General features: G+C 38.4%; 1 protein-coding gene across 2 annotated transcripts in view; it reads right to left on the bottom strand.

Annotated features, from left to right (window-relative positions):
- The window catches only part of LZTR1 (leucine zipper like transcription regulator 1), an 830693-nt gene extending 813125 nt beyond the window's left edge, over positions 1–17568 (bottom strand). For both annotated transcript variants that reach the window (XM_044068313.1, XM_044068312.1), the window contains exon 1: positions 17283–17568. In XM_044068313.1, coding sequence (XP_043924248.1) covers positions 17283–17458 — 176 coding nt within the window. In that variant the 5' untranslated portion in view covers positions 17459–17568. The remainder of the gene's footprint in view (positions 1–17282) is intronic.
- Positions 17569–17869: the final 301 nt, after the last annotated feature.

Raw genomic sequence — 17869 nt, forward strand, 5'->3', positions numbered from 1 at the left:
TGTGATACAAGCTTGGAGACCACAATAAATAATTTCAAAACTTTTCCCACCTTTCATGTTACCTATTCAACTGAAAAACAAATCTGTTAGGTGAAAAAAAATATAAAAAATAAAAAATGTACAATAAGCTGGTTGCACTAGCACTTTGTTGAAGCACCTTTTGATTTAATTACAGTAGTCAGTCTTCCTGGGTAGGAGTCTATCAGCATGGCACATCTTGACTTAGCAATATTTGCCCACTCTTCCTTGCAAAAGCATTCCAAATCTGTCAGATTGTGAGGGCATCTCTTGTGCACAGCCCTCTTCATTTCACCCCACAGATTTTCTATTGGATTTAGGTCTGGGTTCTGGCTGACCCATTCCAAAACTTTGATCTTCTTCTGGTAAGGCCATTCTTTTGTTGATTTGGATGTATGCTTGGGGTCACTGTCGTGTTGAAAGGTGAAATTCCATCTTCAACTTTCTTGCAGACGCCTGAAGGTTTTGGGCCAAAAGTGACTGGTATTTGGAACTGTTCATAATTCCTTCCACCTTGACTAAAGCCCCAGTTCCAGCTGAAGAAAAGCACCCCCAAAGCATGATACTGCCACCACCATGCTTTCACTGTGGGGATAGTGTTCTTTTGGTGATGCGAAGTGTTGTTTTTGCGCCACACGTACCTTTTGAAATTGTGGCCAAAACGTTCAGCCTTGGTCTCAGCAGACCATAACACTTTTTCCCACATTCTTTTGGGAGACTTGATGTATTGTTTGGCAAATTTTAGCCAGGCCTGGATGTTTTTCTGTGTAAGAAAAGGCCTCTGTCTTGCAACCCTACCCCATAGTTCAGACATATGGAGAATACAGGAGATTGTTGTCACATGTAGTACACAACTAGTTGTCACATGTAGTACACAACTAGTACTTGCCAGAAATTCCTGCAGCTCTTTCAGTGTTGCTGTTGGTCTCTTGGCAGCCTCTCTGACCAGTTTTCATCTCGTCTTTTCATCAATTATGGAGGTACGTCCAGTTCTTTGCAAAGTCACTGTTGTCCCATATTTTCTCCACTTTTTGATTACTTTCTTCACTGTGTTCCATGGTATATCAAATGCTGTAGAAATTGCTTTGTATCCTTCTCCTAATAGCTTTTAACAACGAGATCCCTTTGATGCTTTGTAAGCTCTCTGCAAACCATGGCTATTGCTGTAGCAGGCAACTCAGGAAAATCCTACTAGCGCAGCTGAACCTTATTTGGGGTTAATAAGAGTCTATTTAAATTGATGGCAGTTGAGTACCCAAGAAGACTGAATGCTGTAATTAAATCAAAAGGTGCTTCAACAAAGTATTAGTTTAAGGGTGTGCACACTTATGCAACCAGCTTTCTGTATTTTTTTTATATTTTTCCTCTAACAGATTTGTTTGTTTTTCAACTGAACTGTACAAGTTATAGGTCACATTAAAAGGTGGGAAAAAAGTTTTGAAATAATTTGTGGTCTAATTTTTTTATATCACACACACCTGGCATTTTAACAGGGGTGTGTACACTTTTTATCTCCAATGTATATAAAGTATCCTTTCAAATCAGGAAACCCTAAACCACCTTATGCTACGAGAACAATCAGCTTATCCCATTCATTCTTGCTCTCTCCCCCCCGAATAAATTCCTTCAACTCTATTAATTCTACACTGGCTGATTTAAAAAACCCTGACCAATATAGGACTATGTGGGCTAAAGAGTTTTACAGTTTGCACCTTATTTTCCATGTCCATAATCAACAGCTTCCTGTTTCTCAGTTTTTGTTTATCTTTTGTATAGTTTCTTCCAACATATTTAGGAAACCATACACCCAAATACTTCCTGTCAGTATTATCCTTAAGCATGGTTAATGCTGAACCGATTCATGCAGATAAGTTTCACCCATTTTACAATGTCTCAATATTCAGTACAAAATGCAAATAAAGTCAATATTTCTGGAGTATCAGATATACACCTGGATTTGAGAATCCCTTTTTTGCCAATATCTCCAACCAGAAAGCAAGAAAACAGTAGGGAAAGAAAATATCCCTACCTAATATGCCTGCTCAAATAACTTAACACAGAGGAACCCTCTTCCCTTAATTCTTGCCTCCAACCCTTCATACAGTCTCCTTATTAAGCCTATTATTCTATCACAGAACACAAATGCTACACTGCCCTATTATAAAATCCCAGCTGATTCTTGGTTTGCTTTACCTCCACAAAACCAAGCTAAACCACATCTATCAAATTTGGTAACACCTCTGCCATTCTCTTAGCTATTACAAACACTTTGTAACTGTGGTTTAAAACTGAAATGGGTCTATATGAAGCCATATCTGAAATTTACTCACTTTGGGTAATACGGCCACAACAGCTTGATACTCCCCAGCCTCTTATAAAAAAGCTTCCACGTCTTCATCACTTTCTTTCCTCCTAACTTCCAAATTTCCATAGGAATATCATTTGTTTCTGGAAACTTCCCCATTAATTGAGTATACAATGCCATTGTTTTCTTATTTCTTCCTATCTTAGCTATTAATTGTTGAGCAAAATCTTTCCCTAGCATTGGCATTAATTCTTCCATAAATATTCCATTTGTTCCTTTTTTTTTTTTTGTTTCCCCATTCCCCTGTTTTGTACAAATTTTGAAAAATTTCCAAAACACCTGCAATACTTCTGCAGGATCTCTGAATATTTCCCTGTCAAAGGCCCCTTAAACTTGGCTACCAGTCTTTTCACTTTCTGTGGCCTAAGTCACTGTGCTAAAAGTTTTAGCAATCTATGATTGCTATAAAAAAAAAACAGTTCCTTAACTACCTTTATAAGGTCATGCCATTATCCAATTACTTCATTTCCTTTTAGCACTCTGCAGTGCTTCTGCAAAACTTCAGCCGTTGTCAACCCTTCTAAAAATTACTTTCTTTCCATATCTCTCTCTCTTTCTTCCACAACGCTTTAAAGTCCCTTTTTCATTTTATTCTACTCCATAACTATCCTTTCCGAAGTAATGTCCATTTTCCCTAGTAACTTCAGTCATGTCCACTACCCATTCCATAACTGTTCAAAAGAAGAATTTAAGTAGGAAAGCTCAACTGTTATTTCTAGTTCAATATCCCACATCATACAGCAATAAAAGCCAAGATAAGGATCTGATATGGCTACCGAAAGGGTCTCAAAGCTTTCAAATATGCATGGTTCAGTAAAATTTTCTAAACAGTCTAGCCAAATTATATGTTGTTGAATAATGCAAGTTCTATCGGAGTTCCTGCTACTGAATTAATATATTCCAAACCAAACAAAATATTCCCAGATAGTTCTTCAGAAACCTACTTCTTTTGTGACATTTTCTACTTCTAGGCCCTGTAGATCATTGTGTAGATTGTACCTAGTCAGCCACTGTAGCTAGATATCAAATGCATATACATTACTGAGCACATACAACATGAGTGTCAAGTTTGTGCAGTCAGCCAGAGTGAATGCAGGCATGAATAGAGATGCACATGTGAGTGTGTTTGAAGTAATGAGGTGGCCAGTTAGCTTAAGTATATGTTCCAGTTACAGCTCCTGATGGGTTTATGTACAATAAACAACTTGAGCCCATCACAGTACCTCAGTATCTCATTTGACTACAAGAGACATGGTGTAAGAATGGGATCCAAAGCCGCTTCAACTCACAAACCACGAGGCACGAAGTTAAAAGTGGAGGAACATACCGGAGCAAACGTGCAAATATGTCAGTGGTTATTCAAAGGTACTTAAAAAAACTCATTTGAATGATTTTTTATCCAGCATTCAAAATGTTCGAACTAGTTAAACAAAATGTCCAAAACTGTAACATATTGCTAGAAGTATTCAAAATACATAAAAAAGTGTTTGAAGTAATTTCTGAAGTGTTAAAAAGTACGAAAAGGCTAAAACGACCAAATTTTTTCAATGTACTACTTTTTCACATTAGCTGAAACTTGGTGTCTGGAGTGTTCACAGTGTTAAAGTAAAGCCTTTTTCAGAGAGATTGTTATTCACTTGAGCATTATTACAAGTAACTGGTCTATGCTTATATTTAAACATATTTTCTTGTTACGGCTGAGGGATTTCATAGACCTGGACTGCTGGTGTTTCATAATATTGCTGAGAATTGCAGAATGTTTGAGCAATAATATATCTTCACACAGGCTGCGTTTTCTGATAAAGACGCACATACAAAAGCATTCATTAACTTAGGTGGGGTAGAAGCTACTGAGAGAACACGTTCATTTGTGTATGCAACTGCCATGTATGCAGGGGAGCGGGAGAACCACTATATTCTGATACAGGCTGAAACGCGGGAAGATCCTGAGTGCTTGAAACGTAAATTTAGAGAAACATGTATCCTTCAAATGAATATTACAATGGAAGGGTACGTGTTTTTACAGAAGAAAACAAAAGCCTGGGGAAACTATAGCAGCATATATTACTGACTTGAGAAATAAAACAAAAACGTGCAGATCTGGTGATCTGAGAGATGAACTGACAAAAGACAGGCTTGTGTCTGGTGTTACTAGTGATGCAGTGAGAACGATTTTTCTTCGAGACAGTGACTCAATGTTGAGCAAAGCCATTCAGATTTGTCAAATATAGGAGCAGAAACAGAAAAGCATACAAATGAGAAAAACAGGCATGCAGTTTTTGCCAGTGCAAATGTTGATAGTGTACAACATAAAGCCAAGATGAAAAAGAAATATAAACTGAATGGGGACACAGCACCCAACCTCATTGCTAACTGTCATAATTGTGGGGGCAATGATGATCCTAAATGAGAGAAGTGCTTAGCTTTTGGTCAGCAATATCACAAATGTAAAAAGTGGAATCATTTCAAAAGGCTTTGCAAGTCTCAAGTGGTGAATTATTTTATTAAATGAGATCATCTAAAGAAGCAAGGAGATCACAAAGAGCCGTGAGCAAACTTTCTATGTTGAGGGTGTCTCTAACTAATGAAACAGTTAATGCAGTAGATTACCAGTTGACAGCAAAGAGTGAAATATTTTGCACTGTTCAGATTAATGGGATACCTGTAGACCTTAAAGTAGATACTAGATGCAAGTGCAATGTTATATCAGCACAAATGTTTGCCAAAGTACGAGCTGGTAAGAAAATTGATTAAGCAAAGCACGCAAAACTAATTCCTTATGGTGGTGAAGAGATTCAAACTGATAGCGCAGTAGTTCTCACATGTCATTCTGCTGGGAACAGCTATGACTTGCAGTTTTACTTAGTCAGAAGACACGTGCAGTCATTGTTAGGCCTCAAAATACTGTTTGAGAATGGGACTGATTTCATTTAATAAAGGTGGTCTATCATACAAGTCCGAACAATGATTAGTTTTACACAGAATATATTTACTGAACATGCTGACGTTTTCACAGACGAGCTTGGCAAACTTCCAGTCACATATTACATGAAGTAAGTCAAGTTGTCAATCCAGCAAGGAAGGTTCTAGTAGCAATGCAGAACAAAGTAAAAGCAGAGCTTGACAAAATGGTGAATTTAGATGTAATAACCCTAGTAAAAGAACCAAGTGAATGGGTATCCTCCATGGTCGTAGCTCATAACGAAAGCAAATCAGATGATATTCGAATATGTACTGATCCGAGAGATTTAAAGTGCTTAAATGCCCTTATCCTCTGATGCACACAGCAGAAGTAACCACTTTCATGCCAAATATCACTGTTTTTTCAATCTTAGATGCAAAAAGTTCCTTTTGGCAAATACTGGATCACAAATCTTCAGTGTTAACTACTTTCAGTACACTATTTTGTAGCTGCAGATTCTTGATAATGCCATTTAGGATAAATTCTGCCAGTAAATATTATTCAGGTTATCCATGTACTATCATAAATAGACAACATTACTGTAGGGGCAAAGTCGAACATGATAGAAACCTCACCATGCTCATGAAGTAAATCTTAAACTGAATCTTCAGAAATTAATTCAATCTGAAAGAAGTTACTTATGTGGGTCATTTGTTTACTAGTTCTGGCTTACAACCAGATCCATCTAAGCAAGCAGCAATTCTTGAGATGCCAGTTCCAGAAAATGTCACATCTTTAAAATGTTTTTCTTGGTATGGTCACCTATTTAGGAAAGTTCATCCCAGACCTGAGTGAGCTTTCAGCACCGTTACACGAGTTGACACAAAACAAATGTAAACTGGCCCTGGTTGCAACACCAAAAAGGATTTGAAGTTCTGAAACATAAAATTGCCAGTCCACCTACATTGAGATATTATGATGTTTACAGATCTGCATGGTCTTGGTGCAGCATGTTTTCAACAAGGCATGCCAGTAGCCTGTGCATCTAGAACTTTAACCCAAACTGAAATGCAGCATGTACAAACAGAGCTTTTGGCAGTAGTGTTGGCATGTTTGAAGTTCTATATTTACAGCAAACCTGTTCAAATAGAGACTGATCACCAACCTCTAGTGACAATTCTGAAAAACCCAATACATACAGCCCCAGCATGCATGCAACGCATGACGTTAAAATTGCCAAAGTACAATTTCAATATTTTCTATACAAAAAGCAAATTTATATACCTTGCTGATGCTTTGTCAAGAGCACTCAGACAAACAACAGAACAGCATAATAATGAAAAAGCAGACTTTGAAGTCATGGAAGTCAAAAGTTTTCCTCATCAAGATGAACTCATAAATCACAGCTTCAGACCCAATTCTCCAGAAGCTGAAAACATTTTATCAGTTACGGACGGCCAGCATGACAAACAGTCTACCACTTGACATACAGAAGTATTTTCCTTACAGAGATGAGCTCATGATGGAAGATGGTCATCATGAAAGGTCCTAAAGTGGTAATTCCTTCAACATTATAACAGGAATATATCAAAATTTTGCATTGTGGTCAACTGGGTACTGATTCAACCAAAAGAAGGGCAAGAGGCATGGTATGCTGTCCTTCTATGTCAAAAGATATAGAAGAAGGAAACTCTAGCATGTTCCATTTGCAATAGTACTAAATCAGACCAACAAAAAGAACCACTTTAGCTAAACCAGATACCTGAACTACCACAGTCGACAGTTGCTACTGATATTTTCGAATGGAATGGTCAACATCACTTAGTGTTAGAAGACTCTTATTCGAATGGATTTGAAAAATTGACCTTCTTCCTAACATCCAGCACTATTTTTCTGTTCATGGTAGTCTACACAAAGTAATTTCTGACAATGGTGCACAATTTACAAGTTACCAGTTCAAGAATTTTGCCGAGTCTTGGGACTTAAGAGTATCTACAGTCCAATGGATTAGCTAAGCATGCAGTTCAAAGTGAGAAATGTTGGAGAAATACAGGAGAGCTGGTACAGATTTTTTTTTTTTTTTTTTTTTTTTTTTTAAAACAAACTTAACTTGCTTGGTTCACCTGCTCAGAGATTGATGTCCAGACAGACCAGACCTACTCTTCCAATGAGTAAATACTTATTGACTCCAAACGCAAAGAACAGAAGGGTCAAGCCTCAACTTTTGAAAAAAATGCCAGTCACAAAAGTTGTACTACGATAAATCCAACAAACCTTTTAGACCATTAAGACAAGGAGAGATCATGAGAATGCAAACATCTAAAGGATATGAACCGAGTGGGAACTGTTAAAGATATTTGTGAAGAACAGAGATAGAGATCTTACAACATACAGACTGATGGAATGGATTTCGGAAGGAATCAAAGACACCTACTGCCAGTCTCTGAACCAGTGACACAGCAGATTGCTTGTGCCAGAGACTATTTCTCAGAGCGACTACACTTGTTCAAATTCCAAAGACAGTGTACTTTCTTCAAGTAATTCCCAAAGTTCCAATTGCAAAAGACTCCCCAGAGACTGTCCCAGTTTTTATGTGACCAGATCAAGTAGAATTTCCAGACCCATTCTGAATTACACAGCGACCCGGACTTGAATTAATTTGTTGATGTGCTATCTAACTTGTAAAATAGTTTGTTCTTCTATTGCATGCCGAACAAATCAAGGATGGAGGATGTAAATCATTGTATGTATTGTACCTACTTAGCTACTGCAGCTAGACAGCGCGTGCATACAAGTTAAGGAGCACATGCAATATTGGTGTCATTTTGTATAGTCAGCCAGAGTGAATGCAGGCATGAACAGAGATGCACATGTGAGTGTGTTTGAAGTAATGAGTCAGTCAGTTAGCTTAAATATATGTCACAAATCCAATTACAGCTCCTGATGTGTTTATGTACAATAAACAACTTGAGCCCATCACAGTGCTTCAGCGTCTCATCTGAATATAATAGACGAGCAGCAGGTCCCTCTGATAAATCCTCACTATTGTAAATTAGTTACTAGTCCTCATCCATAAATATCACCTGCTGAAAGCCTATTATTTCTCCTGAAATTCTCCTAAGCTAAATAGTAACAGTTTTAGGTATCAAATACTTATCAGCATAGTCACCCTTCCTTGCCAATAACCCCTTTCTACCACAAATCTATCATTATTGTCTCCACCCAACCTCCTGTCACTACTGGAGCCCTTCTCCCTATTAATAGTATTACTCTCCTTTTCATTTGTCCATGAAACTCTTGTGAATGTTTATCCTGAAATCCTTTTTGTCAAATCCCATTTTCATTTCTACCCAAATGCATCCCCTGTGACATTATTTGCAACCTACAGCCTTTATTGTACTCTATGCTTTTTGTCTACACTTTAAAGGTCATTTGCATTCCATGTTAATATTGACAAAGTATCATTCTGAAAAAAGCTACTACTCCCACAATTTATACACGACAATTCTTTTGAATACAGGTATCCAATTTGCAGCTTACATTAGCATTGTATGTAGTAGTTTCTTCCCACCTCCACTAAAATCCATACTAAATTTCCCAAACTTTTCACTTCAATAAAATCAGTCAAGAAAAAAGAACATTTTCTAACTCTATACTTTCTAAAAAAGGACATTTTCCACTCCAGATAGGAGCAGTTGTCCCAAACAGACAGCTGCAGTCATGGCTTTACCTATTCTAAAGTTAGGGTAAACCATGCTAAAGTGCTTGTTAGTGCCTGCATTACCATCTCTTCTTATTTCTATTCCCCTAACAATAGTGAAAAATAGAAAAATATCTTGCCTTCTTTCAGGAAATGTCAACTTTAAGTCTTAAGAAAAATATGCACTGGCAAACCTTTAAATAAATGCATACATATGCACTGGCAACCCTTTAAATAAATGCATACATACACACTGGCAACTCTTTAAATAAAATCATACATACACACAAGCTGTGCACTACTACATTAAATGCATTAAAATATTTAGGCCAATAGGAAGACAATGGCTTGTATGACTACTGACTTCCTCACAGTTTCAGACTTGATTTCTTTTCACTGAACTGCTTACAACTTTCCTTTTAACAGTTAAGGTATACTGTATCTTGCTGCTTATAGCTTTCCTTTTAACAGTTAAGTATACTGAACCTTGTAGATTTTATTCTGAATATACTCATCTGACCTTTCATGATTAATTGCCTGGGGGTTCTTGTCTCTAAAAAGGAATTTACTAGTAAAGCATTTAGTACCTTTGCAAATGCAAGAAAGAACCCTTCCATATTTCACTTCAGAACACACACTGGTCAGACATCTCATTATTAACAACTTTCACCTGTATGATTCTTGTCGCCAGCTAAAAGTAATTATGAATGAAAAAATACAACAGTAACTTTGCAAGTGTGAGAATAAACTATCATTTTTTTTCAGGTTTTTCACAATTTCTCATTTTTCAAGTGTATATGCTAAAAAATGTCTTACTTTACTATCACTTGCGTATAGAGCAATCAATGATAAAACTTCCCACCTCACATTAAAATGCTCTGCCTGCATACTCTACAGAGCCTCTTTACATCCTTAAACTTTTATACAAACATTATTAAGAATAAAAACTTTTGGTTAACAGTTAGTTCTTCATTCTACATTGTTCTTGTAATTAATGGCAAAGTGGGGTTTATGCTTTACAGTTGACACATCTCAGGATCATTAAGCTTCCAGTGTTTTTCAGACACTTCTTGCAGATCCACATCTCACTTTTCTACCCTATATCTAATGGGATTGAAACTTTATTACAGTTCCCCCCATTATTCCCCAGTTTCACAACGCTGCTGGTCTGCTTCCTAATCATCTTGTTCTTTTAACACATGACTTAAGTCAAATGTACTCCCAATTCTTTTAGTCAGCTCCCGAGTGTTTTTTTTGTCACTCTTAGTATTCAACTTTTGTAATAAAGGAAAATGTTTCATTTGTATCATCATCTGGCTTTATTACTGTCAGAAGAAAAAGAAGCAGAGTCCTCATTAAGTTTGATGAAGCACTTTTTGTTGGCTAAACTTTTTCTCTTCCTTAGCTTGTTCCGAATCCAAAAATGTTCGACTGACAGCTGTATACAGCAACCTGAATTTCATATATCCACTTCTCGAATTCCCCACATGTAGGATTAAATTTGCTCCTTGCACACTCTGTTGTCCCCAATTATAATACATTCCCCCTTCTGCCACAGCTTTGTCATGAACATCTGATTGCATCTTTACTAATTTAAGCCTCATTTGTTTTTCCATGGCTAGATTTGGAGTGCACATGCACACACAATCTGCCTTTTCAATTAAGGCATGTTGTGGAAGATCAGTCAAGCTGTTTATATATACGTTCATAAAATCAATGTAGTCTATTCCTTTCAGTTATTCTGGTATGGCAAAAAAAACCTCTCAACGTGTTCTCACTTCTACCTCCATTTTTTAAGGGAAAAAAAAAAACACGAAAAGCCTCATTTTCAGCTAGTCTTTCCTTTAATTCACCCTCTGATTTCTGCAGTTTTATCAGCTCATCTGTATAGCTACTTACAGCTTCTCTTTTATATTTTCCAGTCCTTTATCAACTGACATTATATATTCTTCCAGTGTCTCACTTACTTTAAAAACCTCTGAGTGCATGCTATTTATTTGTTCATCTAAATTACCAGAAGCCAATCTTGTATACTAAACTGAAACCTGAACTGTTTTTTGCTGAAAAGCTGCAAAATTTTGAGTTAAGAGCATTTTCTTCCCCTTTTCTGGTCGATTTTCTCTTACTTTCTCTCCAAATGTCTTAAAAATAAATAAATAAATAAATAAATAAGCAAGCAAGCAAGCCAAAATTCTCAATTTTCACACAACTATAATCAACCCATTCCACAGTGAGTAGCCATACTGGAAACCTCCTCACCTTTTAAAACTAAAAACAAAACTATACTGGTTGCAGACGACACGTAAACCATTTACAAAAACAAAATAAAGAACACCCTTTAAAAGTACTCTTGATTGGATTGGTATTTGAAAATTCTTCCCTGGGATACAAACTATACAGCATCTTGATTTGGGCATCTAACTCAATAAGTTTGCAGAGTTACCTGTGTGCACTGGCTAGTGTCCTCAATGGTCACCCAGACGTCTTGTACAGTAATAAAACTATGAGCTTACAAACTATGCATTTTCAGATCGACTACAATAGCAAAGGGCTCAACAAATGTACTCCTTTAAAATGTGCTACTGCCTTTTTTCTTCTCTTAAACAAGCTGTGCCATGGAAAGTCGCTCCTTACAGCAACACTTTTTATAAAGATGATCCCATACATATTTTATGTTTCTAAACTAAAAATCACAAATAATGTCACAAAAGGTAAACACCAATGTTCTCAATACTTTAAATTCCCATGGGCTTTATTATCTCATCCCAAAATAAGTATGTCTGGAGACACTCAAATCAAAAGGCATAACAAATACCTTTATTGTCTCAAACTTAAATCCATTCTTGCATTGTTGCCATTTCCATAACTGAAATGATATAATCTGCCTTTATTCCTGAGTTACTGAATACTCCCGCTACTGTGCAGGCATTACTTCTGCACAACATTTGATTCCTTCCTCTGTCAGGCATTAGACCCTTTCTGAACCATTCCACCACTATCTTTTCAATCTCTGTAACTGTGGATACCAAAATCACATATCACTGGCATTTCCACAGTCACACCCCAAATATTAGCCCACAGAGCATCATTATGAAGATTTCTGCGACTCAAAGCTCATTGAAAGATTTAAGGCTGCTTGGTCAAGAACCCACATTTGGTCAAAATAATGTCTTCAGATTGCATATTTCAGCCTCCATCTCTAACATTACCTCTGCCTCTATAGCTGCATATGTGCTCTCTCTCATCCACAGTAACCATCCTATGGCACCCTCTGCAGGAAGAGCAGGATAACTTCCCTGATATCTTACTCTAGTCTGTTAAGTAAAAATACCACCACAGGCCTCTGCTGAAAATAACAGATAGGCCAAGTAGGATTAATTTAGTCAACAAAAAGACTACTGTACTGTCACACAAGCATATCAAAATGGTAGATGGGGAACTAGCAAAAGCCAGAAAAGTCTAAATGTGTGTCAAACTTACAGAAGGGCACAGAACAAAACATGCTGATAGTCATAATACAGCACCCACATGTGGAAAACAAAGCATGCAGTACAAAAAATATTCTCATAATGAATTTTAGCAAGCACTAGCATTACGTATTTGGGATAAGGAGCAGTTCAGTGTACAAAAAATATTCTCATAATGAATTTTAGCAAGCACTAGCATTACGTATTTGGGACAAGGAGCAGTTCAGTGTTTACATCAGCTCGAAACATATACAAATGAGTATGACTAAGTGGAGGTCGCGGTTTAAAGAGGAAACAACAAAATATAGAGAGCCACAGAATGGTACAAGTAATTTAATTATCAAATTACAAACATACTGTGCATAGTTATGGCAGATGCATTTAATTGTCATGAACACTGAAGAATCTCCCTAGCTTAAAGGATACAGACATTAAATTCAACCTAGTACACCCTATACCTATACAACTCCACTTCTAAAAATTATCCCTTTAGGGGCTGCATGTAAAAGTCAGTATGCATAAATTCTAAGACAACTAAAAGTATTTTAAATATGATGATTTTTGCAAAATAACAGCTTTCATAAAACCTGTCACAAAAGCCATGGCTTTCAGAAGTAAAACTACCAGCTAACATTTACACCTCAAGAAACTCATTGAAGATAAAATGCTAAACAAAAATGTCTACAAATTTCAAGGAAAGCCAAGAAAGATCCCAAGAATCAGATACAAGGAACTCCTTGTAAATTCCCAAATTGTAAGATGTTTTTTGTGTCTTTCGGCTTTTTCCCCGGTTAGGGGTCGCCACAGCGGAACTCGGGTCCGCTAATGATTGGCAGTAGAGTTTTATGTACTGGCTTTCCGGGCCTAACGCACAACCTTCAACGAAGGAACGCCCGTTCACGCATGTTGCCACACAGAAGACGCTCTAACTGAGGATCGAACGGGCAACGTCTAACTGTAAGGCGACAATTGTAAGATATAAGAATGGAAAAACTGTTGGCTTAGAAACATCTGAAGGATATCCATTAACTAAACAGGTAGACTTGGTGGGCCTGGTCTTCTCTGTCTGATAAATAAAAAGAGGAATTACACAGATTTTGGCATTTCTCTGCCTGAGGTGTAAAAGAAAATGTAGCAGCATCTATGCAAATCTTGAAAGCAATGTAGAAGGGAACAGCAAACAAGGTATAGCTGTGGAAGTTATACTGCACACAACTGGCTATCACTTCTCACTCTGCAAAAACTACAGTGGTCTTGTCAGCCAGCTTCAGATTTATCCCAGCAATACTTGTCACTTTTCTGCTAGCCAAGCAACGGTTGCCTAGTACAGCAGACATGAGACAGACAGCTGTCCCTACCATTTAAGCTACAAAGGAGCATTCAAATGTAGATTTTCATTGAAACAGTCCTACACAAAAAAGGTGCAATAAAAATCTGAGTCAACATTTTCTGCTGCTCACCACTACTGCATACAACACAGGTTAATACCTATCACAAACATCTCCAGTGCTAGCAATGAGAAGATGCCGCTGTCAAACAGATGGCAAAACTACATACCAGGAAATGCACTATACAGCTTTATCAACTGCATTCTATTTTGTGAAAAACAATACCACTTCAATCAGCTTCCAGACAGGATACTGATTCTCCGCCCAGGTAAAGAGCCACATTAACTGTTGTTACATTTACTATCCTCATTTCTCATGGAGAAACTAACATTATACTGCTATGTAATTTGACAATGCTGTATGATTTTAACAAGGACAGAGACTGGAGGATTACATGGCAATAGTAAGGGTGCACTGGATTTGACAGAAGCTGTGGCACTTCCGGCTTTTTTTTAAGTTACTTTCAAGGGGGTTAACACCTTACCCCCCTTGGCATAATGGCCAAGGTCTTTGCCTCCCATACACAAGGTTCGATCCTAACCTCTGGCCAATGTCCGTTTGGAGCTTGCACCTTCTTCCTGTGTCTCTGTGGGGTTCCTCCCACCTCTGAAAAACATGCTGAGTGTTTACAAATCAAATTCACCAAAAATAATGGAGCTATGGGCAGCAGCAGCAGACTCTACATGGTACCCTATGGGGAAGAATTGTATTAGCCAACCGCATTGCACAATATCCTCATGACAACAGAACACATCACAGACTGCGCGCCTAGGCAGGACTAGCCCCTTAATGGGGTAAAATATGGCTCTAGATGATTTGGTCGGGGTAGCACTTTTTCTCAACCGAAACTCTCAATATTAAAAGTATATCCTGGTGCCACCAAACCTTTCAACTGAATTAACCATATATATCCAGCTGGCTGGATACTTCTTTGTTTACCATCTAATTTTCTAACCTACACTTCCATTTGTCTAGTTGTCATAGGGAAGTAATAGGTTAGCTACCCTTGAAGGCCAATTTAAGCCCAGCCAATTTCCTTTTTTGTGCTTGAATTAACCCATCCCATTTGGCTAGAGGCTGGCCTTACCCATCCCATGATCAATAACTGTACTTTACCCCTAATGTGAATAACTGGGATCATACTATAGATAACTTGAGGGAATGCATGTATGGGATAAAGCATTTAGGAGCTGTCTCTGTCCATTATCAGTATAGTACAGGGGGCTGGTCAAAGGTAAATTTTCTGCTTCCTATCCATAGATATAAGCTTGAATATGGACAGAGATTAACTTTGTTTTATATGGATGGGAAGTCTGTTCCAATGCAGCATTATCCTCTGTGAAATACATATGTCCCTCCAAACTGTTCTGTTGATGTTACAGAAGAGGTTTATATCCCTAACTTGAGGATTTCTGATGTCATTTCACTTGCTGATATGTAGTAAATCCATCAGTACAGAGGCAGAGGATTCTTTGTATGCCAGACATAGGTCAGCTCTTAATAGCCTGTAGGATACAGACTATAATAACAGGGCTTTAAGCTGGCCCACACAAGACATTGTTTAGGCCTTGCATCCTTTTAGTAAGGTACCTTTGTAGGCATTCTGGGCGGCACAGTGGTGCAGCTGTTAGCTTTGTCACCTCACAGCAAGAGGTTTTCCAGCTTGATTCTCGGCTAGAGTGCCTTTTGTGTGGAATCTGCATGGCCTCCCTGTGCTGGTGTGGGTTTCTCAGAGTGCTCCGTTTTCCTCCCACCTTCCCAAGACATGCTGTAGGTGGAGGAGACACTCTAAATTGGCCCTAGGTGCGAGTGTGGGCACATGTGTGCTTTCTGAGGAAGGGTGGGCGCCGGACTGGCAACTGGACACTGTAAAACTCTACTGCCACATGTTCTGTGGACCAATGGTCAACTGTGGTGACTCCTTAACGAGAGCAGCCAAAAGGAGAAGAAGAAAATGATCTCGAGGCATTCTAGTTGTGTGTTTGGATAGATAAATACAAAGGCGGCATTATATTATTCAACGACTGATCTAATGAGGACTGAGTAAAGGGAGATAATGACATCCCTAGATCTAGACAAAATTCCTTTGCTTACAAGCTGTGCAATATAGAAAGACTTTCTTACAACAATGAACACATACTGGTCAAAAGTTAGGTCACTATCCATACAAGTTCCCAAACCCCAAACAAATGGGTCAACTCTCAGGAGTGCACTTGTTACTGTAGTAGTTTCCTGGGGTTGACGGCTTTCTGAAAGTATACAATAAGGCATTTAATTACAGTCCATGATTTTGGCACCAACCCTTTATTTGGTTACAAACCTTCCTGCAGGATGGCAATTAGGGATTCAAAGACTACTCCTAGATTGCATTCATTTGCAAATTTAGTCACCCAGAGTCTTCTGGTATTTGCTTTTACTTCACAAAAGTAGATGCCAAACATGACAGGTACCACCATAGAGCCCTAAGTGGAAGAACTCCACTGGTGACTGGTTTCTTTGTGGAGGTAACTTCACCATATGGATGGAGTAGGGCAATGGTGTGGGGGTTCTGTGAAACATTATAAGATGATCCACCTGATGCATGTCAAGCAATGGAAATGTGTACCAGTGGAAGTGCAGTCTCTGTGGCGACAGTACTCATACCCAGCTTGTTAATTGTTCTATATAACTGACACCACTGCGAGTTAGTCTGCTTAAAGAATGCCACATGGCTAGTCTTACTGCTATGTTATATCAACAAGTGAGTGATTCCACAAAGTTTATTTGAAAAATACACTGGACGGAGCAGTGGTGCAGCGGTAGTGTTGTCGCCTAACAGCAAGAGGTTCTCCAATTGTATTCTCGGCTGAAGTGCCCTCTGTGTGGAATCTGCATGTCCTCCCTGCGTTCGTGTGGGTGCCCTCCGGAAGCTCCGGTTTCCTCCCACATCACAAAGACATATGTCTGCAGCCCATACGCCATAAACTGTAACTTGTGCTAAAACGAGGCAATGCTTTATCTAACCATAACATTAAAATCTATTTCTTACAACAGTACAGCATTCCTGATTGCACTAACAATCATATGCCTGAAACGATCCACCTAAAACCGTGTTTCCACCCAGTTAAAACAAACACAAAAACATGCAGGATGCATCCCACAATTTTATAGCCAGAAACAATGCGGCTGAACAACCTGCCTGCTGCAGTTCCACCGGTCTGCATTGGTTTCCTAGGCACCTGCACTATCCAAGGAATGCCAGCATCCCAAAAATGCAATTCTTACAGAAACTTATTGCTAGTCATCACAGCTGGGACAGCTTCCAATTTGATACATATGAGCAAGTTGCCCTATCAAGCACGGAGAGTTAACTGATTTATCATATAGTGGAAATTCGCAAAAACCCTGTGCAGTGATCTATAACCACACCCGAAACGCAGTAATCAATGCCAGTAATTCTCACCTGGCTCCTACAAACTCATCACAGGGCGGTAGTCTTCTCCAGCGGTGCACAGTTTCAAAGGGCCCAAAATTAAGAGTCAGATATTCCACACTGTCCGAGCAGCTGTGATCAAATTCCACGCTCGGTGCAACTTTCGATTTGCTAGCCATGTTGGGGGCAGAGATAGAAGAGCGCATCAGCTCCCTTCTACATCCCCAACAGGGAGTGACAAGTAGTCAATTGATAAAAACATACAGCAAGACAGCTTTGCTTAAAAAAGCCGGGGCCGTGGCACAGGAAATAATTGCAAGAGCTGTACACATGCGCAGTTCGCAAAATGTCCTGCGAAAAAGTTTTTTTTTTTTATTTCTCGATCTCTATAGCTCTCCCCGTGTTCGTCCGTGTACATTATATATGCATGTAAGCGTGTGTATGCGACGTGTGCGAGGAATGAATGAATTAATAAATGAATGAATATGCGTGTGAAGTCTTCACCAGCCTCATGATTATGCATCGGGTATTATTCTAATGTACTGCAATACAATAATACCGAAGATAAATGCAAAAAAAAGTGATTCAAAGGGAAAAAAATGAAAAATTAAAGACGA

This window comes from Protopterus annectens, chromosome 4.part0, assembly GCF_019279795.1.
Source record: "Protopterus annectens isolate FY-2018-M chromosome 4.part0, PAN1.0, whole genome shotgun sequence".
In the NCBI taxonomy this organism is placed as follows: Eukaryota; Metazoa; Chordata; order Ceratodontiformes; family Protopteridae; genus Protopterus; species Protopterus annectens.